General features: G+C 39.4%; 1 protein-coding gene across 1 annotated transcript; it reads right to left on the reverse strand.

The window, feature by feature from the left end:
- Positions 1 to 411: 411 nt before the first annotated feature.
- On the reverse strand, positions 412 to 24,969 carry kcng4a (potassium voltage-gated channel, subfamily G, member 4a). Its single transcript, XM_055173501.2, has 3 exons — positions 24,642 to 24,969; positions 22,572 to 23,479; positions 412 to 1,759 (listed from the first exon to the last, which is right to left on the reverse strand). Exons 2-3 carry the CDS (start codon positions 23,319 to 23,321, stop codon positions 890 to 892), a joined length of 1,620 nt encoding a protein of 539 aa, XP_055029476.2. The 5' UTR covers positions 23,322 to 23,479; positions 24,642 to 24,969; the 3' UTR covers positions 412 to 889.
- Positions 24,970 to 26,911: the final 1,942 nt, after the last annotated feature.

Consider the following 26,911-nt stretch of genomic DNA (forward strand, 5'->3'; position numbering starts at 1 on the left):
AATTTCCTATTTGTTGACGAAGCAAAATCCACCAAGACTTATTGGAACGACTTGCATTTCTGGGAATTCAATGCATGTTGAATAATGAAAACTTTCCCCATTGTTGGACTCCACTGCCCCTGTGAACAGTGGGCAATGGGACAATACTGTGACCTTATACAAAAAAAGCACAAACACAATAAGATGAGAGGATAAAATACTTCCCTGGAACAGGAGATTGACGTCATTAAGGTCATAACATCGTTGAATCCCATGTATAGCGGCTACATGCCAGAGCCGGCAGATGGTGAGGGCACATACACTATGTGCTGTTTTGTTAAAAACCAAGGGAACAGGTTGACCGTGCAATGATTGAGCATTTCAAAGAATAGGATTAGAAAATCCTATGAATCCTAAAAAACAGGAAAGTGCTTGGAGATTACTGCTGTTTTTATTCGAAGCTGTACAAGGGACATTACATGTCGGTCTCGAATAATGCAGGAGACGAAACCTGAAAAAATTATTACATCAGTCTAACATCTTTGGATTTTGTTAAAAAGGAAATGAAGGAAACAGAATATCACTGCTGTACATCTAACAGCGTGGAACAAGGCTGCATAAAGTAAGCTTAACTACTGTATGTAACTTTTTTACCTCTACTTCATTCATTTTTGGTTGAGTTATAAAGTCGTAATGGTAGTTAAGTCCACATTGAGAATGTGAAGGAAGTATTACTTTAATGAGATGATGTCAGCTTGTGGCTGATGGAAGACAAAAAGCTTCACTTGAATCGTGAAGGTCCTTGAAAGTTTTCATTGTCTTTGAAATGACTCTGTCCTTTAGTGTCAGGGTCTGGAAGAACAGGTTTGATGCAGTCCAGTCCAAGTGTACAGCACAACGTCAGCATCGTTTAAAAGGCTCCAGCTGGTAAAGAGTAATTGTTATTCCCAGGTGTCTCACGTCCATTCCCCAGTAAAGAAAGATCTTCATTAGAACCTGCCGTCTCAGTGTCCGGGGTGAGAATTAGTCTTGGAGCCGGATAGTCCACCCATCCTTTGTCCTGCTCCTCCTCTTGTTCAGATGAAGCAGCTGCGGCCGCTGCCGCACACTCCTCCTTAAACAGCCTGTCGTGCTCCTGTTTGAGCTCCTGGTATGAACGGGAAAACATGTGGAAGATGGAAGTGGCCGGAAAGGCCATGATGAGGATCCCGCTCAGGATGCTGCTGAGTGCCACCACCTGACCTGGGATGCTCCTGGGCACCATGTCCCCATAGCCCACCGTCGTCATGGAGATGATCGCCCACCAGTATGAGGCGGGAATGCTGCTGAAATCCTGCACTCCAGTCAGCTCACTCTCCGCGAGATGCACCAGCGGAGAGAACAGCGTTACAGCCACACAAAGAAAGAGCAGTAGGAGGCCGAACTCTCTTGTGCTCCTTCGTACCGTCAGCCCCAGCGTCTGCAAGCCCAGGGAGTGGCGGGCCAGCCGCATCACATATAGAATCCGAAGGGCACGGAGGATTCTCAATACCAGCCCTAGTTTGTCCAGGTATCCTTTGCTTCCCGTAGGTCTAGAGTCCTCGTTCGGGTTCTCCTCATCCACAACCAATGACACGTAGTAGGGTAGGATGGCCATGACGTCGATGATGTTCAGGGGCCCGCGAATGAACTCCAGCTTGCTGCGTGCCTGCACGAAACGTAGCAGAAACTCAAGGGAGAACCAGGCCACGCACACCGTTTCTATGATGAACATGTGGTAACACTTCTGAGAGCAGACGCCCTGTGTGGGGAGACAGAAAGAGAGCAAGAAATTAATTCAAATAAATATTAAAAATTCAAGTATGTGTTATTTTTATCTACATAATAAAAAAATACATATGCACATATAAACAATAACAGAAAAGAGTATACTGTAGTTGTGCTTTATTGCAAATAAACTAGGGGTGTCCCCGACTAAGAATTTACACATTCAAATCAGAATTGTCGAATCTTGCCAAGAGTCGACTGACAATCGAATCATCTATGTGTGTGTGCATGGGTTGAAAGGAGGACCAGACCAGGTAGCCATTGAATGGGAAACTTTTTTTTTTTTACAAGCAGCACACAGAAACAACTTTATGATAAAGTGACCAAAACTGCCTTTTAAGTGATGAAGGACTGACGATGCATTTTTTTATCTTTATTAAGTAAAAAAAAGTTATAAACGTTCGTTAAATGATTCTTCATAACATTATAAGGCCACACTGTACAGAACATCACACAAAGATATACAAAAATAAATTTTTCAACATTTAAACCTAAAAAAAAACAAATGTGATCCTGATTGGGAAGCCCCAGCTACAATTCAGCAATCTTTTTTTTATTTTGAGATTTAGTGGTTAAAGTAGTCATAACAATAAAAACTCTGACGAATTACATATAATTTGTGATTGTTAATGTAAATGATAAAAACTAAGCTTTATATACAATTCCTTAAACATACATTTTTAACAAGACAGAAACACCTGATGATTCTTAAATCATAAGTTTAACACTGGAAAAAATGATTCATTCAATTTACTCAATTTTTTGAAGGTAAGTGGTAGCAATCAATTTATTTAAGCTACATTAAATATATATATATATATATATATATATATATATATATATATATATATATATATATATATGTTTAAATGTAGCTTAAATAAATTGATTGCACCACTTACCTTAAAAAATGTAAGTAAATTGAATGACCCCTTAAATAAACCATGGCTTAACGACAACAAAACTTTCAGTTTTATAAAATAAAATCAGGGAGCAAAAGGTTGGTCACTAAAACAGAAAAAGGGGACTGCTAATGAATAAGATAAAGAAAGGGCAGATAACCACCATAGCCTTCAGAAAAAAATATTTACTGTTAGTATGACACTCACGTTAACTGACTTCAGCCCCGCTGTATCAGTTAATTACCCAAAGTCAGAGGTCAGACTGATGTGTGGAAAAAAAGACAAAGCAGAGAAGACAAAGTGGACCACTCTGACCTTAAAATTCTCCTTACAAAATTAAATATCATGCTATATTCAGGCTGTTTTCACTTAACATGGATGAAACGGCTTAAATCATTTTTTTGACCACACATCTCATTTCTAATGTTGTCCCAGGAAATTGTACAGTACACCCAGTCGGATCAGATTAGAACTGAACACATTTCGTTAACATCACATTTGATGTTATCACACACAGAATATGATGAGATGTAGCATATTTCATGTTTTATCATTTGGTTATCATTCAGTGCCACCATCCTTCTAAAGCAAAAACCTAAAACGTTACTAGAGTCACTGGAGAGATATTGAGATAGCAGATTTAATTATTATTTGCATTACATCAAGAACAACTCATGGGAATATACTGCAGATATATCATAGCAAATTAGCTGCGCAATGTGCAGCTCACAGATATAAATGTTTTGTACTCGTATGATGTTATATACAGTAGATTATTTAAGAGTCTATTTAAAGTCACAATGAAATTGAAAATAAAAATGTTGTTTTTTAACACTGTGTTTTAACACTGTTTTTTTTTTTTTTTACAAATGACTTATCTGTGAGTTTCATTCATTTTTTTTTCAGGTGCCCTCATAATAATCTTTAATCAAAAACGCTAATATCCTCCCCTACTCGAAACGATCTCACTATACGTGCGGTCACAGAGTATGGCAGGTGGGAGGGGCCCGGGAAAAGATTGCGGCGATTAGCATAGCAACATGACCCAACTTCCAACGATCCAATCAATTCTTGATGGACAAATTCAAGTCCTACCCATTTCATTTCAGAAGCAGAAAATGATTTCAAAACTGTTAAGTAAGATCCATAATGCGACTATGTGAATATAACATTGTTATTAGCTTATAGAAAATTAATCGACATCCAGTTGATCTGTCAACCAATCAGAATGAAGTATATAACTGTGCTGCAGTATGAACTGAAATACTGCAGAGAGTAGTTTTCTTACTACACAAACAGCCTTGGTTTCAATCAGTCTCTATTCCCACACCCTTATCTTTCAAAACACCCTTTAAAAAAATTCATGCTCTCTCACCAAGCAAAGGCACACACACTGCCTACCTTTAGAGGACAAAGACACTTTCAATCCTCAAACCCTTAACCTAACCCTCATAAAAACCTTTTAGCATTTTGCATTTCATTGAAACATTTTGCAAACACTCTCATAATGCGGCAGAAACTTAACTACACTCACATAAACACAATATTTAAACATTTGTTTCTTATTTTAGCGTAGAACTAAAGCACTGTCATAGACTCAAAGTTATAGCCCGCATAATGTTACACTGCAGCTGCGTGTGTTGATTCATTTCTGTAAACTCTGCAATCTGAAATGTTCATCACACAGCGCAGACGATTTGTCGTCCTCCGTCCAGCACATCTTCGTCTCTTTCTCTCCCTCTTCGTCATTCAGATTCACTCTCTCCACTCACTCTTTTCCAGTCATTCTCATCTTCATCTCCCACACTTTCATCTCATTCCATTTCACTCACCGCTCCTCATCTCTTTGCGGTGGCGATGAACACAGCTGCAGACATTATGCATGTTAAAGAAGGCTAACACTTTGCAACTATTCAGGCTGATTGTCAATTTCCCATTGCTAATGCACTAAGGGTGACCTTATCTGAGCGCGGCCACCAGAAATGTCAATGACATCCCCCATCTTCGAGCCCGACACTAATCAACCGCAGTCCCAGCCTGTATAGGTTGTTGGGTTCCACAGAGATGATAAGCAGATTACCACATACTATCAGGACATGCTTTTGAGATCATCATGAATAACAGGTAAGATAATAGGATCGGGTGCATTCAGGGGAAAAACACAACCTCTATCAGAGCTTTTTTCAATATTCATTGTTAAAACAAAATCAATCAAAGCCTTGAAGCAAACTAAGCAAATTAATGTTTTGTTAGGAATGCAACTGTTGTACTCTTTAATGACAGACTGTGAAAACAAATTAAATCAGTGGGACTCAAACAAACTGCCGCAGTCCCGGAGCGAAACAACAACCGAACAGAGAACTACTGCACCATTCTTGCCAGTACAGTATGCGAAACAGGTAAGTACTAAACCGAGTATGCGAACTGACAGCCATTTTTCCGTTATGAGCCTCTTATTGAATGTTAGGTGGTCTGGCTGACAGTTTGAATCTAGAATGAGGGTCCGATAATGCATAAATGGATATATCGAAAGTGAGATGTGGTCAGGATAATGCAATTTGTAAGCTGGATGGTAAATGAGATACAGGGACCCTGGAGGTGGAATGTCAGGAAGAGACAAGGGGGTTGGGACAGTTAGCACTAGATGCATTAATGCTTACAGTATTGCTTAGTCAAACACTTTTTCTGTACACTATGATAAACAATAGCAGAACATTAATTTTTCAAAAGTATAATTTGATCTGATTTTTATGTCTTGTTTTTTTAAAAATATCACATATTTATGTAAAACGTAAAATATGGCACAGCCATGTTTAGCCATTTCATTGGTATCATTTGGCAAGAAGAGAAATAAAAAATATTTTTAAAAAACATCCATCAGGTTTATTTCAATGGAAATGGTGTATTTATGTTAATTATAGGCAATAAAAAATAAATTTGCACCATTTTTATGAAAGTTAAGACTAAATGGACATGAAAATGGTGTAACCTCCAATTGTGTAAAAGAATGAAAAATATTAAATAATTTATCCACCTTGATGGGATGAAGTGTAATCATAAAAAATATTTAAAATATCATTGTATAAGTTATTTCTAAATATAAATTTTAATGGATTTTTTGTAATATTTGTCCTGATATATGCTGAAAACAGCTCTGTTTTCTAAATAATCTTTGACAAATGATGTAAAAATGTATGTAAAAAATCTTATTACACTAAACTAGATGATTATATTTTATTCCACCTTTTTCTCTGAATATATTTATATTTTCATTAAAAAAATACTAGATACACCAATCAACACAGACCTGTTACACCATATTGACATTTTTCCAATTATCCCCCAAATATTCTTTCAAAATTAAATAAAATCAGAAATTTTAGACTTGGTCCTCAAAAAAGTGAATATATGCAAGTAATCTGCAAATTAATTTTTAAATTTAACCCTTTTACATTTAATTGAACTATACGGACACAAAATAATTAACGTCACGTCATTGACCCATTTAATAAATTTTTGCTGCATAACCCTGTAAGTGCATGCAAGCTTTTTTGACAAAAACCTCTATTTAAAAAAAAATGCACTTCTTTGGATGAGACATATGGGTGATTCTCGCAAAATTAGACTTATGAGGTGTCATGAAACATTTTTATAAAAAAAGTAAATGCAAAGTAAGAGTATCAAAATAAGAAGCATACAGTTACAAACATCTCTTCATGAACTGTTTTGATTTGAAATGACCTCATACAAACCAATTTAGTTTTTTCCCACATTAAAGGGAAAAATTTCATTACCGCAACGTGTCCATGACTGGATTTGGGTTCTTTGCCATTGAAATATTTATATTGTTAGAAGGGACATAATTGACTGTGGCACTCAAGATGGCTACCAGGTAAGCAGTTCTTATTTTTTCTCTCCAGATAAAAGTTGAAATTTTGTTTGTCACAGTACCTAGACAACTTTTTAGTTCTCATTACTGTACTATTTAATGTAACATAATGATACATTTTTAATAATAATCTAAGAAATTTAAATAATAGGAAATATTTTTTAAATCCTCTAAAAGTAAATGTTATAGTAAGTTCAGAACTTAATCTTATATGTGCAAAAAAAAAAAAAAAAAATTGGTTCCAAAGGCTTAAAAAAATCTGATGCTGATCACCTTTTAAGTTTGGATTTCATGAGAATCACCCATATAGTAAATAATTGCAAAATCACAAAAGATGCAACTAGAAAGAAGCAAATGATTTAAGTCAGAATGTAAAACAGAAGAAACTGAACCACACATTGGGGGCGCTGTGATCCATCTCACTGCCACATTTATGTATAATGTTCATATAATACGTGCCGAGAGCATTTAGTTAATATCATTATCTTATTTTTGACGTATGTAGCATCCTCTAATATTAAATAGCTTTTAATGAAAACTTTGTGTTTATATGTTCACACATAACACGTTTATATGTTCACATAACAGAGGGATGTGAGAAAACAGTATTTCATTGTTGTCTGCAATAGAAAGTCTTGTCATCAACTCATATACCTCCTCTAACAGCAGAACTACAGATATATATATAGAGAGACAGAGATGGAGAAATAAAGAAATGATGACGTGAGGGTATGTGTGAAAGACAATCCTCACAGACACTCTCTGATGTTTCGTCTCTGATGTTTAAGCCTGTCACTTTGTCGCAGAGGTAGTAAAAGGACTCTCTAAGAATGATTTTTTAATACAGTTCTTCCTTTCTTCCATTTCATCACTTTCCACTGACAAGTGTCCTGAGTAAAGCTCAGAAATCACATCAAAACATAGCGCTGTAGTCCTGCTTTGACATTAGCTGTACAGTGATATGATGTAATGCAGATACGTTTACTCTGATGCAACACGGTTGCTCATCACCATGTCTTCCCGACATCAGCCTCCTTGTCTCTTCCCATACCTCTCTTCCATCATCCAAGCTTATTATTAATTCTCTCTGACACTTTCACTTATGTTACCAAACTTGCTGGCATAAATTCAACAGTGCCGAGATTCCGGGAGCTCCTAGAAATGACCACGAGCAGGAAATTGTGGAGATCAGCATATTGCCTTATTTAAATATCTTACACTCACCCCGGCAGCTCTCTATTCGATATTCCGATTGAACGTTGTTTCAAAGACATGAATGATAAAGGAGGCAAAACACTAGAAGAGCATGCCCAATCTGTCTTGCAGCGTTTATCAAGTTGTGTGTGCTGATGAGGTCGTATGTTAAAATGACCTTGAGGTCATTGCTGGGGATTAAGAGAGAGACAGAGATGGAGTGACTGGAACATTGGGAGAACTCTGTGTACTACATCGCAGACCCCACATGCTTTTGGTGCCCACTAATAAAGTCACAGATCAGAGACGGAGAGGGATGTGACAGATGACCTGAAACACTTGTGATATTTAGATAATCCTCCCTGGAAAGGACAAACTTTATTGCTCAACGCTTGGTCTTTCACAGCTCAGAAACTTATGAAAGTCTGATCAAACTTATTTTATTTCAACTGACATCACAAAGCCTTCTTAATTTCCTCCAGCAAAGTCAAACAGAGACCATTTATCACAATCCAATCAAATCCTGATAGATAAAAAGTCCAACTTCTACCTTTTTTTCTTTTTAACCCTCCGTTTCACATCACATTACTGAAGTAAAATGGGTTTCAAACCTTGTTTACTTTGACTTAAAAGATCTCATTTGAGTTTTCTTTCCAATGGACTGACTCTCTTTACCTCATCACATCCACCTAACCAACACACACACATCCTCAGGTTTAATCTGTGTAATCCTATGCACTTCACTCCCCCCCAATAACTATTTTGCATAAAGCCACAAAATGTCTCCCTTTCTCTATATTTATTTCCATCCCACCCCAGAAACCTAAAATATAAAGCACAGAGCGGGACGGTAAAGCTTTGCACTAGCTAAAGTACACAGTGAGACGACATCAGAATCTTAAACACCTGCCTCTCCATCTTCAGCTTGCTAAGCGCTGATTTTTTTTACCGAGACACACGTCCTCGTCCTCTTCTCCCCACCTCATGCTGCTATAATGGAACGAAATGAAGGGATGGAGCAATGGATGGAGGTGGCGAGATAAAGAGTTGGTATTGTGAGCATGCACAGTCTTTTACAGTCAGTGGGCTTTATTTTAACGATCTAAGCGCATGGCGCAGGTGCACTTTGAATCCAGTTTTGCTAGTTTAATTCTCTTAATGAGACATGGGTGTGTTTTTGGGTGCAACATGCAATAAACCAATCAGAGTCTCATCTCCATTCTCTTTAAAAGCCAGTTGCGCTTGCACCATGGCGGATTTGCTATTTTTATGGTGGAATTTGCAAGAGCAAAGACTGAACGGTTGCCCAGAGAGGAAACCAATTTCATTACTGCGAATAGGTCATTCTGATACATACAATGATATCTGAAATGTAGGCATTTTTATCTTTAATAATCTTTGACATTGTAACTTGGCATGTTTGTGTGCTTCTGCGTGTCCATGTGTGTAGTGCTGTCACAATTATAAAATTTGGCTGACCGTTAATTGTCTAATAAATTTGCGTTAAACTTTCTGTAAGGGGCATCATCCAATACTGTCTCGTTTATACAGGGGATGCAGCTCCCCCTTGTGTTTTAAGAGAGATGTGCAATCATTGTGGTGATCTAAAATCATCGCAATGAGGTCAGACAATTGCGATAAGACGATTATTTAATCATTGTGAAATGCTTACCTGTGTGAGTAATAAGCAGACTTTTTATAGGCACATATTACTAGAGTGCATAAATAAATAAACTGCGCCATTGACTTTAGATGCGCCTCGTCTTCATACAAGCACGCCCATGAATGGACAGATGGGTGCAAGTACATTTGCTATTTAAACAACGTGGCTCTGGACGAGAAAATGATATCTGCATCAGGCAGTTCAATTACGTTGTGCCTGGCATCGGGGTGTATGATAGGGCCAGTGTGTCTTAAAATCTGTGGCTGTTGAACTTGACCGTAATAAGCTTGATTGAGTAAGAATGTGCATGTGTGGAAAATGACTGAATGCACCAGCTCACCCACATATACCTCTCTAATGCAAAGACGGCCCCAGATCAGCACCGGTTGATCGAACAACTACCTGCAATGAAACTATATGACCTTTGGAAGCTGTGGTCCCGCCCACCCACATCTGCATCACTCTCATTCTGCTCTTTTTCTTCGGTGTCCTCCTCCCCCGTCTCTGAAGACTGATGCTGTGCTCGGTCCATTTGATCTGTCCTTTATGCCAGGTTACTGCGAATCCTTTCAAGCTGGGTTACTGCCGTGGTCTATCACCAGCAGCTCTGTGCCTCTGCTTCAGACTCACTATAAAAATTAGGGGCAAAGCAGCTATTAGCCTATAACTAACAAATGAATGAGTTTGTTCCCTTTCCCAACTCCCACACTTATAGGTAATTATATTTAAAATGTTTTATTATGCTTGGCGTGAGTGCAAAGAAATCTGTGCCTGGCCATGTAAAACGCCTAGATCAAGCACAAGCCTCGGCCAACTGCCAGCTTCCACTTACTAAAAACTGACTCTCAGAAAGTACCTTAATAACACTAGGTGAATGTTGTGTTACTTTGATATTTATGAGCAAACGGTGAAAATGTAATTCATAACACAGTGATGTGATGCATCATAGCATTGCAAATGGGTGCTATACCAGCATTTATAGATGCAATCTGTCTCTTTTTGGTGCAAAAATCAAGTAATGAGCCAACACATAAACAATCATTGTTTATAACTGGATCCTTACCTTACCTCTAATCAATTATCACAATTATTCTGGTTGTCTATTTTAGGTCAACTTGAAGATTTAAAAGAAAAACTAGTTAACTTCAAGGACTTTCCAGGTCCAATACCCTCAAATTCAAGGACTAAATATGGAAACACATTTCAAGTGAGAGCAAGGTTTCATTGTGTTAACTTTTAAGATACATTGTTACAGTTACCTTTCGAGGGAACTCGTGCTGCGCTACTGCCGTGACACTTTGGGGATGCCTCCAGAGGTAAGTGCATCTGAATGTGTATATCAAATGCAACCAATGGTGAGGCTTAACGACAAAACAGGGTGACGCGAGAGCCAGGAAGTATATCGCTATCTGAAATATTGCCAAAGACGGCGTTACATGGACACAGGAATTATGGCAAGGGAGATGCAGCGTCTCGTTCCCTTCTCAGGGAACAACAGTTACATACATAACTCGAGACGTTTTCATGTGTCAAACACAACTATGCAAAAAGCATTTTGGTATGAATCAAGCATTTAAAGCGAACAGTTTAGCATGTGTGTAGTCTAGAATTTTACAATTGTAATTGTACACTACACAGGGAATTATATGGATTTTTTTTTCCAGAAAACTTCTTGCATAAAATTCAAGCACTTTCAATGACCTGTATCTATGTATGTATATTTTCAAAAACTTATCTTATTTAACTCTATTGAAACTCTAAGTACTGAAGATTGTAATGTGACCATCTTGCATCTGCATTCGCATCTGCATCTGTGTACTTGCAAAGTGCATGTTTCTTCCCTGGTTGTAAATGGCACTGTAAAATCTTCTCACCACTTTCAATGAGCATATCTAGCTTTTAGGCAGCACCCAGGAGACACTGAACAGACATGGATATCTCACAGCCAGCCCATAAACACCTCAATGGAAAAAGAACAGAGAGGTCAGAGAATACTGTAGGTTCATGCAGACTGCTGGTCTGTAAAGACAAAAAGGCTATAAAATGGCTACGTTTACACAACAGCAGAATACGGTCACCTGCCCTGTGTTAGAGAGCTTAATATGGTTACTTAAGAACAGTTTGGTTATTTACAAGGGTGAAACTGACTCAGATTTCCATCCGTCATGAAAGTATTTTTGATAAAATGCTTGCGTGAATAGAAACTGCATGCCATGTCATACAATGCAAGAGCCGCTCTCACCGTACACACTAGTGAATGTTGCATGCTTTCATACAGGGTTCTGGTAACATACAGAGACAGAAATCTGAGCTAAAACCATCTGACTGTTTCAGATATAGTCACTGTCTTACACTGGATGTTTGTGGTCTGTGCAAGACTCAACTGCTGCTTTTTAACATTGGTTATTAAAAAGCGTTTTAAAGATGCTGAAAGTTCAGATTTGATGAACGAACTTGTGTCTTAATTTGACTCGTCTATTAAATGCTACTCTGTCAACTGTGATAAGACTTTCCACTGTTATCAACATTGATGCTATTAATGATATTCTTAATATGGGTACAGGTGTTATTCAAAGCTATCATTAAGATTTGGAGTAATCTAGCCGCTAATGGCAGCTGTTGAATTAACTGAAAAGTTTACAAAGTCACTCAGTTAGTAAATACAGCTGTTAAAGGAATAGTTCACCAAAAAAATGAAAATTCTGTCATTATTTATCCACTTTGCTGAATACAAAGGATTTGTAATCAAGGCATTGACTTTTTTATAGCAGAAAATAAAAATACTCTGGAAGTCAATGGTACTACAAAACAGTTTTGTTGCTTAACAAATATTGATCAAAACATCTTTGTGTTTAGCAGGACAAATACATTTTGTTTGGTTACATATGCTTGGAACGTAAATGATGACAGAATTTATTTTGGGTCCTAAACACTGTGATATGCAAAAACAGCTTACGCCCATTAAAAGCTTAATTTACATAAAAGTGTATTTAACAGATAATTAGTATTCAATAATGTCAGGGTGGAAATGTCAAGACATTTTATTGAATTAATTCAAAATAGAAAAGCTGATTCAGCTAAATATTTTAGTAGCCTTAATTCACTCGTGTGGCCTGAAATGCTTCTTATTACCTTGTGGAATTCACAAACCAGACCTTTGACTAGATTTCGACCGGAATAATCCCTGATGCACACTGTGGATCATTCTAGCTAGCCCAAGTTAGACAGGAAGTTTAACCAACATTTAAAAAACCAACCACAGTGGAATTTACCTGTCATGTGACATGCAGGAACAGGTAAATCAGAAACTAATGCTACCACAATAACAAATCAACTAATTTGCTAACAAATTCTTAACCTAATGCCATGAACCTCATGAACTTCAGCAAATTCAGATACTTGTTCATACGCGGAATTACTCATTTTCATAAAATCACCTCTAGTGGTTCATGTTTTCACTTGCACTGTTGCCTGTTATTGTAAAATTTCAGAATAGGCTTTATGCCCAGCTGCACTACTTCCTGAACTTCAGCCAGCTCCTTGTTTCCTGTCTGCCATTATTGGACAAACTGATTAATCCAGGTGTGCCTGACCTCTAGGGGTGTCAACAATAATCGATTAGGCGATGGATTGCAATGCGCGCATGCACGATTTAGCATCGATGCAGCAAAGTGCCATAATCGATTATGTCACTGTTTATTTTCTGGCCTCGATTGGACAATAAAGTTGTGAAGTTTCAATTACTTCCGGGGGCATAACAACAACAATCAAGATGGCTGAGGTGGAGAGAGATGACCGCGATAGACGGGTAATTAAAAACGCACCCTTTTCCATGGAAAGCGGACATATGGGCACATTTCGGATTCTACGAAGTTAATGGGAAACTAGACTTAAGACTTAAGCTGTGTGTAAAATTCTCATCTCAGGTATATAATTGTCATGGTCTTAAAGCTGATAAGCCTCCGTTTTAGTTGAGAATAGTTGCACTTGACTTTATTACTTGAAAAAAGTTCAGTAATAAGTGGTTACTGTGTGTTGGCATGAATCAATTTATTGCGGGGTGCCTGTTACAATAGTGTGAGTGACTGCTTGTATTGCCTCATGACTGATGAAAAATTTGCCTTGTTGTGTACAGTAGAATTCTGATGCATCGCAATACATCGTAGAATCGAATTGAATTGAATCGTTACCTGGTGAATCGTAATTGAATCGAATTGTGAGGGCAGTGCCAATGAACGTTTAGGGCACATTACATGTTTACAGTGAATCACATCAGTGGTGGCTTTATCATGTCAAGAGCTGAAAAACTCGGATAGACATAGGGAGGAATATAGTTGTACAGAAAAGTCCTTGGGGAAAACATGTTACAGTCCTCTGGAGTAGTAGGACTTTAAGGGTGATTCATCTACCAACAGGACAGTTACTTGAAGCCAACAGCAAAAGACATGCTTACAACCAAAAACAGCAAGTGTCCCCTGTCAGTTCAATTATACATCTGAAATAACTTCGTAAAGAGTTCTTTTCTGATTTAAAGTTGACTGAAGAGACTGCTGCCCAGTTGAGTGTTCAGTGACAACGATGATCTTAAAATGTTGTCAATCTATCACAACGTGTAATGAATACTGAATGTTTTTATAGGAACTGTAAACCTAAATGTACTGTATGCATAAGCAAGTCAAAATATAGGACATTTAAAAAACTGAAATAATGATACAAGAGGGCATGCATTAAAAATTAATTTTCAATTTTGAGATGATGCTACTGGTGAATTGAGTCTCTGATTCTCTGGTGGATGACAACATTTATTTACTTCAGTTACAATCTCTGCTAAAATCAAAATTGATGGCGTAGCATGAGAGGAAAAACTATCAGCTGTGTCCACATACATTAACTGAACCTGCCACAACAAATTTTCTGAACAGCAGCTGTTAGAATAGCATCTTTATCATCACCACACGTCCATAGAAGATGGACCCTGTCTGACGTCATAGATTAGGAACAACCTGGGGCTAAGTGGTTTGCTCAAGGGCACGACTGGGATAGAATTGGGACTGATCCAGAACATCCTGGTTACTAGCACTGAGCTTTAGATTACCTCACCACACAGGAACGAGAAGCAAGAGTGCACAGGTTCAGCCACGTGTGCTTGTTTACATACACCTGCAAGGCACTCCGGACAGAGTATCTTATATTTGACCCTCAATCCCCGAAATTGAAGGGATGTTAGTGCTCAGAATAGCAAACAACAGGCAGGCAGCCAAAATCACAGCATCCATACTAAACATTTGTTTCATGTTATTCTTTTAAAGAAGCTAAATCACCTCAATTAACTGAGGTGCACAGAGAGGTGCTACTGGTGCAATAACCCATCTGACCTACACGAAATTGCTGTTGAGTGTCATATAAAAACGTTTTTGGAAGCTGTAGGTGAGTTGTAATCAGCTGCACATTTCTCCTCTATCAATACCACAGGAGCACCACAGGAATACGACGGCAGCTCTCACATGTCATCATATTGCTTAGTTGATCTGTCACGTGTGCAGCTCGGACATTCACGTTACCCAGCTGCGCGCATCAAAGGGTTTTACAGAGGCAGATGAAGGTGAGTGGTCGCGCAACTGACGTCTTCACCTTTTGAATCGCGCTCAGGCGCGATTGCGCTCACACCACAGCCTTCCGCGCCTGAGCCAAAGTGAACCGCGCTCCGGCCCACCTCTGCAACCCGGCCGCGGCGCGATTAACCAATCCGAGCCCAGGCGCGGAACAGAGCGATCACACTAGTCAAACAAACCAGGCTTTGGGGGTCAAACGCGCCCGAGCGCGGTTTGGTTTGGATAGTGTGAGTGCGCCCAAAGATTCATGGTATACACTAGTCAACATTTGGATCAAAACCTTTCCTAAAAGTTGTCTCAGTAAGGAATAATTGATGACGAGCCCTTGAATTATTCGAAAATAATGCACACCCAAGGTGGCAATGTTTCTGGTAACCGTGGTATAAGAGGAATAATTGACTCCTCTTATACCATGGTTACCACTAGCCTGGGTTTTCCCATGCTGCCTTGCCGGCAAATTTTTTCACGCTCCAAGTGTAGCATGGAAACTATGGACCAATTTTGCCCCTGAAATAGGGAACCAATCACAGAATGGGGAGGGGCAGCAAGACGATGACGACATCTATGCAACACACCGAAGCAGTTTTGTTTATCCAAGAAGGATGTTTGGATATGACAAGACATGATAGCCACAGAGTTTTATAGGACCAACCTGCTAGGCATCGTCGTCGACGAAGTACAATTAACTTATAAATGGTAAGCGGTATTTATTAATCATTTAATTATCATATTGTCATTATGCCTGTACTGTGGTTGTCCCAGTGCCACTAAATTGTGTTGCTTTTCAATATCAATATACAACTACCGGTTTATTTGCATAGCTTTCAGCTGTGTGCACACATACCGATAAAAGTTGTTTACATTTGAATTTATGTCGCTCTACATACAACATCTGGTATAATTGAAACGATTGGCTATGAGCTACGTAGAGAAGCATTTGACAGACATACGTAGTGCCCAATAAACGGCTCTGGGCATTCGTAAACCACGCCTCAAATACGAGAAAATGAGCATGTGGTTCCCAGACCACGTCGTCTCGTTCTCTATGAGACTGGTCTGGTGTTAGCCAGGCTAGTTACCACAAACATTGTTCTGGTGCTTATCTTTAAGACATTTAAAAGGTTAGGTGTGCGGCAGGGACGTGCACAGGGGGGTTGCTCAGATTGCCCGGGCAACTGCCCATATGCCCTTCTCGACTCAAGTTGCCCTTCCGAGGTAGAAAAAAATTAATTGTACTTTAACTTCGTTTACACTGTGCAGCGTTCCTTCGCTACTGTATTTTAATAAATTACGAAATTTGTATTTTATTTTTAAATTGCTGTCTCGTGTTTCTGGGGCATTCGCGAATTAATGACGAGTTTGAGTTGATTCCTGACAAAGTATTGCAAATAAATGAGTCGTTTGGGTCGATTCTTTACAAAGCAAATGGGCCAAACGTTTTGAATTGGTTCGCGAATCAGTTTGAATGAAATGTTCAGATCACTCTGCAAAAACGGAATCGTCTGATGCTGTTTTACTCGTAGCCTATGTTTCTCAGCCAATCAGAATAAAGAATTCAATAGGCGTGGTATAAAAAACAATACCCAATACCTGTTCTTGTCTTAGAACAACTTCGATGAAAGTTTTTGATCCACTTTAAATGTTGACTAGTATAGTAAAAAATGTATAAACAAAATTTCACGTAAAAGATCAATGTTTACATGGATACCAGAAGACGAATAAATAACTTTATTGCACTGCTCTACTGTATATACTGCCTCACGGCCAAACTACAGTATTTTATTGTGAGTTTGCAGTCTTGAGTGAATCTGGCTAAAGAGAGAGACAAGCTGTTGTGAAATAATACATAGACAATAAAAATACAATATTGTTTATTGCATTGTCCCTGCTGGCTACAATGTCCATCACAGTACAAGTAGCTCAGTGCTATTTGTGCGCAAACAGCTTTCATGGTCGGATCTAATAAAACAGCAATCTACAATCTAAATTCAACTCCCAGCTTATGGGTTTGGATCGGACTAACGTTGGTTCACCTGAAATTACAGTCTTATTTCTATCGGTTTTGTTATACAACATGTTATTTTCATTAGGAACAAAACAGACAAGTACTTTTGCAAATAACAGCTGACAACAGTATTATATATCCAGTTACAGGACGATTGCTGCCCTCATGTGAAAACAGAAATAATGGCTCTATCTCAAATAATGCTCTGTAATCTCAAATAGTTGCCCCCTCTGGAGCCCGCACCAATGCAGAAAAAGCACATCAAGGGCACACAGTGGCAATTAAGGGGGGCTCAAAAGCACCATTTGGATTCCAACAACCACTACAGGAAAACACATTTACTATTCCAACCAATCCTCTTTCAGTTTTCCCCTTCCTGTCTCTGGAGGAGTCACTCCTCCCCTCATCATGCTGGCTTCAGGGCTGTATCTGGCCACTCAAAGGGAAACCTGCAAAGTGTTGCCCAGATTGTGTTGGGGATTGTTCACAAACTCCTGCCTTAGATTAAGGACCTGGGCCAAGATCATCGCTAACCCTGCAACACCACCTGTTCCAGGTTTTCTCCTTCTGTCAAACCATACAGCCAAAATGCAAAACTCTGTAGCACAAGGCCAAAACCACTCACACATTGCACCTGTACTGGCACCATCTGGCCCTATGCAGTCCGACATAGTTTAAATGAGCAGGCTATGTAGAACAATACTGCCACTGGTGAATAAGTAAAGAAAATAATCAGTCAAGAGGAAACATATAACTTGCTTTGGTTAGAAAAGCAGGATGGGTAAACGTTCATATAATTTAACAAAGATGAGACCAATTAATATGTTTCTGTTATTCTCCAAATCCGTAAATCCCATTCAGAGTGATTATTGCAGTGATTGTTAAGCTTAAATCTTTCTCACCACCTCCACCCAGCTGTTGCAGGTAACCTTGTAAATAACTGTTTTAAAATCAAGGCTGTTTATCATCTCTTAACACTTCAGAAGTTCTCGAGTGAAAATAACTGCATTAACAAAGATCCAAATCTAGATTGCTGCTGAATTAAGGACAGCTTCAAAGGCAAGTAACCTCTTTTAGTAGGTTTCTGTTAAATCAAACGGATTAGGTTTTATTTTATTTTGTTGCAATCAAAAATCCAGTCGCTGAATGCACTGTCTGGAGACTTTTAGTCAAATTAAAAAACACTGAGTTCATGACATCATGCTAAACTCCTCTCAATTGAAAAACTTCATGAGTGTTTATGCAGTTAGTCTCTACTGATTTTATAATGGTCTATATATGACTTTGTAAGACTGTGCCACATCTTACAGGTTCACGGCATAAAGTCTTAAAAGGGACACTTCACTTTTTTTGCAATGATATTACGCAGCAGCCGAAAATAGTCCCCTTAGTATCTTTCAATAGCATGGGACTATTTTCGGGCACTGCGTAATATCATTGCGCCTCCTGCCGCCATGTTACAGCAGCAAAGTCCTTGATTATTACCCCATAAGGAGAGTATAGTTCCTAGTCATATCTGACTAGAAAATCGCAACATTTATTTTCCTTTAGTCTTAGTACACAATGTCACTACAGAAGAGTCAAGTTTTAAATAGGAAAAATATCGAAACTCTTTGGTTATTTTTTAGCAGCGATGCTAATGGACTAATAAGATTCAATGGGTTATGCTAAGATATCAAAGAGAGTTTCTCTTTAAAAAACATCTTGCCATTGTTGTAAAGTTTAGATTGTCCATGAATGATGGTTGCACACCAGTCTGTTACTGTAAAGACATCCCCATGGCCCAAATCATGACACGGCACAAAGTAAAACGTGATTTTTTTGCCTTGCGTATCAGTCATGTGGCCTCCTGGATGAAGGTCTGGCTATGGGAGACTACATTTGGCTATGGCTACATTCGGTTGTAAGAAAGCATCAAAGCTCTGTCCACAAGACTGGATGTGCATAATTATGCATTCTTATACAAACAGTTTCATGCAAATTGTGTCATAGTTAGGGACAATGTTTTTCCACAATACATGACAATCCAATTATTGCAAATTAAAAGATGTGCATATGTCTGTACTTTTTATAGTGGGCGGTTATTTTTATAAACGGACATTTCAACCTCTCCGGTTTCAAAAATAACATCCTCCACATGTCAGTTTTCCGAAGTGTTTTCATTTACACATACCTGTGTATATCATAGACTGTAAAAAAAATGGACGACGCGACGTCGCCTCCTATTGTATTGAATTGAAGATAAAAATGTCCGACCATGGTCGGCGCCATGTTACGTAAAAACGTCAGTTTGGAGCCAAGGCATGCGCAGAATGATCATCCGTGGAGCAGGAGGTGGAGCCGCGGTTTTAAACTTCCATTCAAACGCTTGCGCACCCAATTCAACCATGCCAATAATAACAACACGCCCTGTTTCTATAGCATCAAATTACTAGATAAAATTAAACTTATCACAAAAATTTACAATTGGACATATTTCAGCGTGATAACAACTACCTTAAAGGACCAAAACCATCTTTTAGAAGTTTTTATTGGAAGTGTAAATATTTTTTTATTTAGAGCAGAGTCCCAATCAATTGAATGGAGAGGTCGGGGTTTATGACTTGTACTGCAGCCAGCCACCAGGGGGCGATCAAAGAGCCAGAGGCTTCACTTTTCAAGACATATGAGGCACACCAGGTGTATATATGCCATCAAGACCATGCCAAACCAGTAGGTGCCGGTGTAATGAGAAGTTCAAGCCCACGTAAGCCAATCTGAATCTTATAAAATAGCAACAAATCACTTCCTCTTTTGAACAAGGTCACACTTTTGACAAAGGTGCGAGCTCTGGCGCATACTGTGACGTTGGCTGCCTAAACACCCGTTTGTCTCAGTTTACATACAAACGTGCAAATGAAGATTTTCAAAATCTCCACTCTGGCCGGTTTCAGAGGCAAATTTTCTGTTTGCGTATAAACGAAGGGCGCAAAAGAAGGCAAATGTCTCAGTTTTCCATGTTAACCATATACGTGTAAAAGGGACCAATGAGGGTCACTTATATAGTGAAAAATTATGACTGTTGCATAAATGCTTGTAAATCGTGATCCAAATCATGTTTCTGTTTAAATCTTATGATTTCGATGTTTCTGTATGGGGATTATATTTTAGGTAATATAAAATATGAATCATACACAAGATATAATGTCTGTGTGAGAGACTTGGGCAATAAGTCACCTGTTTAGACCTGTAGTTTATAACACCAAAAAATACTATTTTAAATATTATTCAAGTCAAGTAAATGACGATGAACTTTTGTGACAATGCGGCTCTGCCCACACTGCATTACTTTCGGCAAGCTCAAGTGTCCGAATTTAGTCACTTGTTTTTATTCACTCATGAATAAAACTTTATTTTATTTAAACTTTATTTGTAGGGAATAGTGAACGAGGGTATAGTAGGGGGCTATTTCTGACACAGCCTGTGTATGTGTATCACCGGCACTGTTTAAGTAAGACTGTATGCATGTGTGTGTGTGCTTGTGTGTACAGTATGCATGTCACAAGCAATGGGTGAGAGGGAGAGTGTGTGTATGTGTGTCACTAGCACCGCGTGATATAAAGAGTGTTTGTCACTAGCACTAGCTGAGTGAGAGAGCCTGCGTGTGATTGTGTCACTACAGTAATACTGGTTGAATGAGAGTTTGCAGGATGCTCACAGCATACCAAACACCCTCTGTTCCGAGTCCTTGCTGCTGTACTTCAGAACAAAGCAAAATTTACACCTACTGCCTTGGAAGTGGAGAAAGATAGACTGAATAAGAGAGGCAGAGGGGAGAGGAATGGGGCAAAGACTGGAAAAACAAAAGCAAAGGTGAGAAATGGCAGTGAAGAGATGAGAGGGCAGTGTAAAAAGCACCAAAAACGAAAAACTTGAAAAGAATATTTAAGAAAGCAGCAGGAAAGCAGACCTGATGTGAATCTAGTGCAAGAAGCAAAGAAAGAAAGAAAAAAAAAAAAAAAAACACAGGAACTGCAGAATCTATAGGGGAGATCCCATAAGTGCTATTGATTCTCCGGACTATCTCATCATGTTATCATCCTTTCATCCACATGACTTGAATCTGTAACCAGTAACATACAGTAATAGAATACATTTACTAGTATATAATATATACTAAAATGTACCAAAACTGCAGAAGGCACACCCATGGGCAGCTGTTCAAGCTGGTTGTAAAACTTACGTCTGACCTCAGTGTGCATTTCTTTTGAGGGTCATATCAGACTATACAGTTATATATAGTATTGTCTCAGACCATATGCCGCTGGAAAAAATACAGATATATTACCAAAACTCAATATAGCACCTAGCCCATATATTAACCACAGCTTGAATTGTACCTGAAAAATACTTGGGACCACTGCACACTAATATCTATATTGTAGATTATGGTAAAGAGTATTATTAGGGCTCTGACAACCCTTTGCGTTTGCCGACTGTCTTTCTCACTTGCTTCCACCTTCTGTTTACTTGAGATCTGCTGCCTTGTCTTGCCTGATCTGATATTAAGCTCCAAGCTCAAATACTATACAATGGGATAAAACTTTATACTCTAGTTAACACACAGGACTGTAAAATGTTGATCTGCACATCTTCACATTCAATTACACAAAATAACTAAAAGTGTCATAGCAGGTATCTTGTTATCACTCAACGTACGTACACACACACACACACACACATACACACATGCGCGCGCGCAGAGATGAATGACTTCATGCTCAGGCCATTCTTGTTCTACCGGGCCGGTGACATTGACAAACAGCTCGGCAGTGTGAATTAAATATGACAGCCCTGCTTCTTCCACCAAGACTCTTCCTGTTGGACACTACATACAGTGAAACTGACCAGACACTGCTTGCCTTTACCAGAGTCTCAACTTGACATGTGCACAGCATCCAATCACAAACACAGGATTTATTTTTGGTAAAAACTGACATATGGAGCCAGCGGCCCTGCACTTCTACTTTGTGTACGGTGGGAGGTGTCTACCTAAACACGATTAAAATGCATAGTCATTTCAAGCAAAAAGGTCTAGCCTTCTCAAGCTGACCCCCTGTGTGCCTGCTGACATTTGTAAAGTCTCTTAGGAGCTGCTTCATTATTTTCTGTGTATGTTTGCTGACATTGTGAAGGCATTGCTAGTCCAGTTCATTACTCTCTGGGTATTTACTGACATTGGGGAGCACTGCTGAGATGCATTTATTATTCCTGACTAGGAATAGCACACACAGAACTGCATGGCGACTGGAAACACCTCCAGCAACATATGGTGCTCACATTGGACCTGAGGCAAGCGAGTGAAGTGAACCAATGTAAGTGCTTACTTCCTAGATGAAGTCACAGACAAAGATGCAAAGAAGAAAAATATATCTGACAGCTAAATAAGAAGATTGTAAATCACTATTAATTTGTCTTCTTAAAATGTCAGTACAACTTTTTCTGGCAAAGTTGCTGTGTCAGCATTTTTGTACATACTCACCCTAGTCTCCTCCTCTCTAAGGTCTGGCATTGTGCTTATGCACAGGCTAACCACCGTCACCGCCACCATCAACACAGACAAACAGGCAAACATCTTTCCCGGCAAGCCGGACTGTGGGTTCTCCACCATGTCCCTCAGACGATTCATGAATTTGTGGTAACCCGTCTCCTCGACAGGAGGCCGCTGTTGCATCCTGCTTTGACGCAGCTCCTCCTCCCGTCGCTCAAGCTCTGCAACCTCCTCGATGCGCGTGTACATCTTGCGCTTACAGCAACGCTCCATGTACGCCATCTCCACGCCCCAATAGTTTAGCTCATCGTGCAGCGAAAGCACGCACATCTCCCGTAACAAACGTAGCTTTCCTGCTGCTAGAAAGTTTAGGATAACCCGGAATGCGCTGGGGCTACGGTCGAAAAAGAATTCACGACGTGCCTCATCGTAATCGTCACAAACACGGGCAATCTCTTCAGGACTGCTGCAGAGTCTCAGACGTCCCAACCGCGTCAAGGGGAACTGCTCAAGTGTGCTCCAGGGAAAAGTGTAACGATTGCCCCCAACGTTAATGAGGGCCAGCAGGCCGTGATCCACCGAAAGCAGATCTTCTGATCTGCGAATAAACTGAGCGTGTTGGTAGTACACACCCTTGATGGTCTCCGTTTCCGGGATCTCTGTAAAGATGTGGTCCAGGCTGCTGTCATCACTGACTGATAGGTTGCTGAAGTCATGGTTGGCATTGCTGATTATTGGCATGATGGCATTGAAAACAGTTGATCAAGGAAAGCTCAGTGTGTTAGCTTGATACCTGGGTGCTGGGCATTGAGGTGTTTATCCAAAGAACACCGAGGTAGATCCCATAGGATCTCATGCACAGTTCAGCGAAGAGCCAAATAGTCAACATCATTTACACACTGTGGAAACAACAGGGAGACAACAAAACACAACAAGGTCAAACCAGTTCTTAAGCATACAGATAATCTATTTACTATAAACGTCAATCATCCTTCTTATGTGAAATTACATGGAAATGTCATCCTTCGCAAGTAATACACACTTATTTAATTCAATAAAGGGGATGTTATCTTTTATCACAGACAAAGGTAACCCTAAGCAGTCTCTGGAGGCTGTGCACATTAACACAAACCTCCAGACATCCTACAACTCTTTACAGAGATTGAATAATTTGCTGTTGTCAAGGTGTTTCATTATACTATGAAAGTGTGGGAGAGGGAGTGATAAACTATTTATTAATAGAAGCAAATTCCCGTCGGGAGAGAGGCTTGCTTTACAGTGTGGAAAGTTAATTGAAGGAAGTGTGTTGAAGAGCCCAGTGGTTCTATCAGGAACATTCTTTCCAGTACAGACAGATAAACAGAATGTTATGGGAAGCAAAACATAATCACACATAAGAAGTGTTAAAACTGGAAGGAAATTAGGAATGTGAGGTTAATAAAGTAGACAATACATTATACATATCTGTGAATACATACTGTACAACTTACAACAACAGACAAAATGCAGAAGAGGTCGAGATGTTATAAACATAAAAGCTGAAAGACATTGAACATACTATGCTACTATTGTACAAATTTTGTGTGTATTTGCAATTGTAAATGTGCTACTCTCAGGGGCTCTTTACATTATGTATAATATATTTCACAAGTGACTCACCGTAAACATGCTAATATAATAACGTGACGTAACCTTTACAAATGACTTCTTACCTCAACCTAATGCAGTCAGGTTAACTTTCATAATATTTTTGTTTTTACAGAGATAGCAACTTCGTTATGAAACGAGCTTTTTGATGAAAATTAACCCGACATTATATTAGATACATTATGGAGTACAAGCCTCGTAAGTTTCAGTTTATTTCCTCTCAAAACATTAATAAACGTTTCAAAGGACTTCCTAATTTAACTAACGTTATACTGTACACAGTCTCGCTTAGAAAGCACAAACTGAAACATAACTGATAAAAGCTTTATTACCAGCAAGAAAGCAAAAGTTGAGTAAAAAAGTTAATACAGACCTTCATTTTTATATACAGCATCAAAGTAAGTCCTAACTCACCCCTCAGCACGACTCCATCTCAACCGGTCTTGACTTTCTTCATATTCACTTCATAATACTGCTTATCTGATATAATTCGCTTTCTTTAAAACGGGTTTCTACCGTTCTTAACGGAACGATTAAATCAAAAAGGTAAAATTGTCGGTTGAGCGAATATTCCTCGCGGAGACACCATCACTGTCCCGCGCTCAGAGTCTCACCGCATTCCGCGCGCGAGTGAGTGCGTGCGTGCTTATGAGTGTGTGTGTGAATGGCAGTCGCCGGCTGCGCGCTCCTCGAGCTCTGTGTTTAAGGTAAGTTTAAAAACGAGTCTAGTGGAGCACTGGTACAAATCTACGGTCACGTAACGTTTACGTATTCACACTCAGCCTTTATTTTATCACGTCATTGTGCGCGTCAATGTGGCAGAGTCGCTGATAAATGATAAAACTCGCAAACAGACACGTCAGATACATTTCAGTTGTTTTCGTGGTGAATTTAGTAACTAAAAATGAGCAGCATTTCAGATGCAGGTTTAAGTGAAAGGTTTTTCTCGCACAAAACGCATTCCCTTTCATCCACCATTTGTATGCACTTTGCACACAGTGACAGTAGAATAACGCGAGGCTGCACATTCTGTTCACTAAAAAGTATATGCGAAAGACTGTCAAACTGATGCATAGTGTGCATGCTGTATAGGATAGTCATGCCTAAGGTAATGCTAAAATAAATACAGTTTTTACAGGTCCTGGTAACAGATGTATGAAATAGATAGCAGACATTATGCATTTACACTCATTGTACAGTATGCTAAAAGTTAAGTTTTCTTTATACCCCTTTCAGTAAAAAAAAGAAAGAAAAGAAGTACCACATTACTAACTACTGCATACTTTTCCAAGTATAGGACAAAAGTTCAAAAGTGACATCTACATCTTTTCACAAATGCGTACATACACCCACAAAAGTCATGTAGAGGACCTTATGGGGCTTCCATGTCACAGGACCTTTGACAATGTTTCCAGTTGTTCTTCCACCCCCCCCCCCCCCCCAATAACAATCCTGTATAATTAGTGCACACACACTAATGGGTGTCCTCATTAGGGATTTTGCTGTATGATGATGCTGCCACATTTAAGAGATAAAGGGAATGTTCTGGACAGAGATGGAGGGGAAAAGGACACGAATCAGTCTGAAGATTAAACTGTAATCCCCAGAGAGAGACGGGATCAGCTGAGTATATTGGGCTGGGGGACGAGGAGCAGCTCTGGTGGCTGGTGGGCAGTTGTGTCCTACTGACATTTGTTTGATTCACTACACGTTTCGTTCAATCTAATTGCTCTTTAAACAGATGTGAGAGCAGCTACATTACCGCCAACCGGTGGGCTGCCAAGAAAAGTGTAAATAAAAGGCTGGGGAAGTTCATAAGAGCTAACAGGATTTTCATCCAACTCAATCTCAGTAATCGAAGTTTGAATAACTCCCTCTCCTGCCGAATTGGTTCGGTATAATCAAAATATGATTTTCATTGTGGTTAAAGCCCTAAGACTCTGGCCATGTGTTGGGAGGAAGTGCTGATTTACACATTACCATGCTCTGTTTTGTCATCTGGGCAGTGATCCCAATGCAGGATGATTTACATAACATTCAAAATTGTAATCAAATCCTGCAGCCATCCAGAAGCGGGTTCAAAGGTTTTCTCTTAGGAGATGGCAGATGTCTGTCATGTGAAATTTGGGCCTGTAGCAGTGCTGAAGATTTCGAAGAGAGAGAGATATTCGGTCTGAAGCCTTCCATGGTGTTCCGTATTAAACATTAATGCTGGAGGACGGGATGCATGGACCTCTCTCTTTTTGCAGACATCAAACCTCCCTTTGAGCTTAAATTGGAATTTGAGAAGAGCCGGGAACACAGACCCTGCAGACACACCCGCTTCTCTTTGCATGTGTGTCGAGCATGCACATTGTACTGTATGTGCGCGCTTGTGGGAAAAAGCAAATTACAGACCGGATATCCCCATATAGGAGGGACAAATATAGCATGATCTTCATCATCTGCACCGAGTGAAACACATCTGATCCCTTCCTGTACAAAATGTGTCCTGTCAGCAAATCTCATGTTCTGTAGAATGACTCCATGTGCTTATCAAAGAACTTCCTCATGCAACTTTAGATCCGTTTACTTCTACCGCAATGGTAGTTGGCAAGGACACATGACATTGCCATAACTGCAGACATCAGTGAAACGAACAGGGGAGCGTCCGTCACGCAGCGAGGGACTCAGTGTGGTCTCTG

The sequence above is a fragment of the Misgurnus anguillicaudatus genome, chromosome 15, assembly GCF_027580225.2.
Source record: "Misgurnus anguillicaudatus chromosome 15, ASM2758022v2, whole genome shotgun sequence".
In the NCBI taxonomy this organism is placed as follows: domain Eukaryota; kingdom Metazoa; phylum Chordata; class Actinopteri; order Cypriniformes; family Cobitidae; genus Misgurnus; species Misgurnus anguillicaudatus.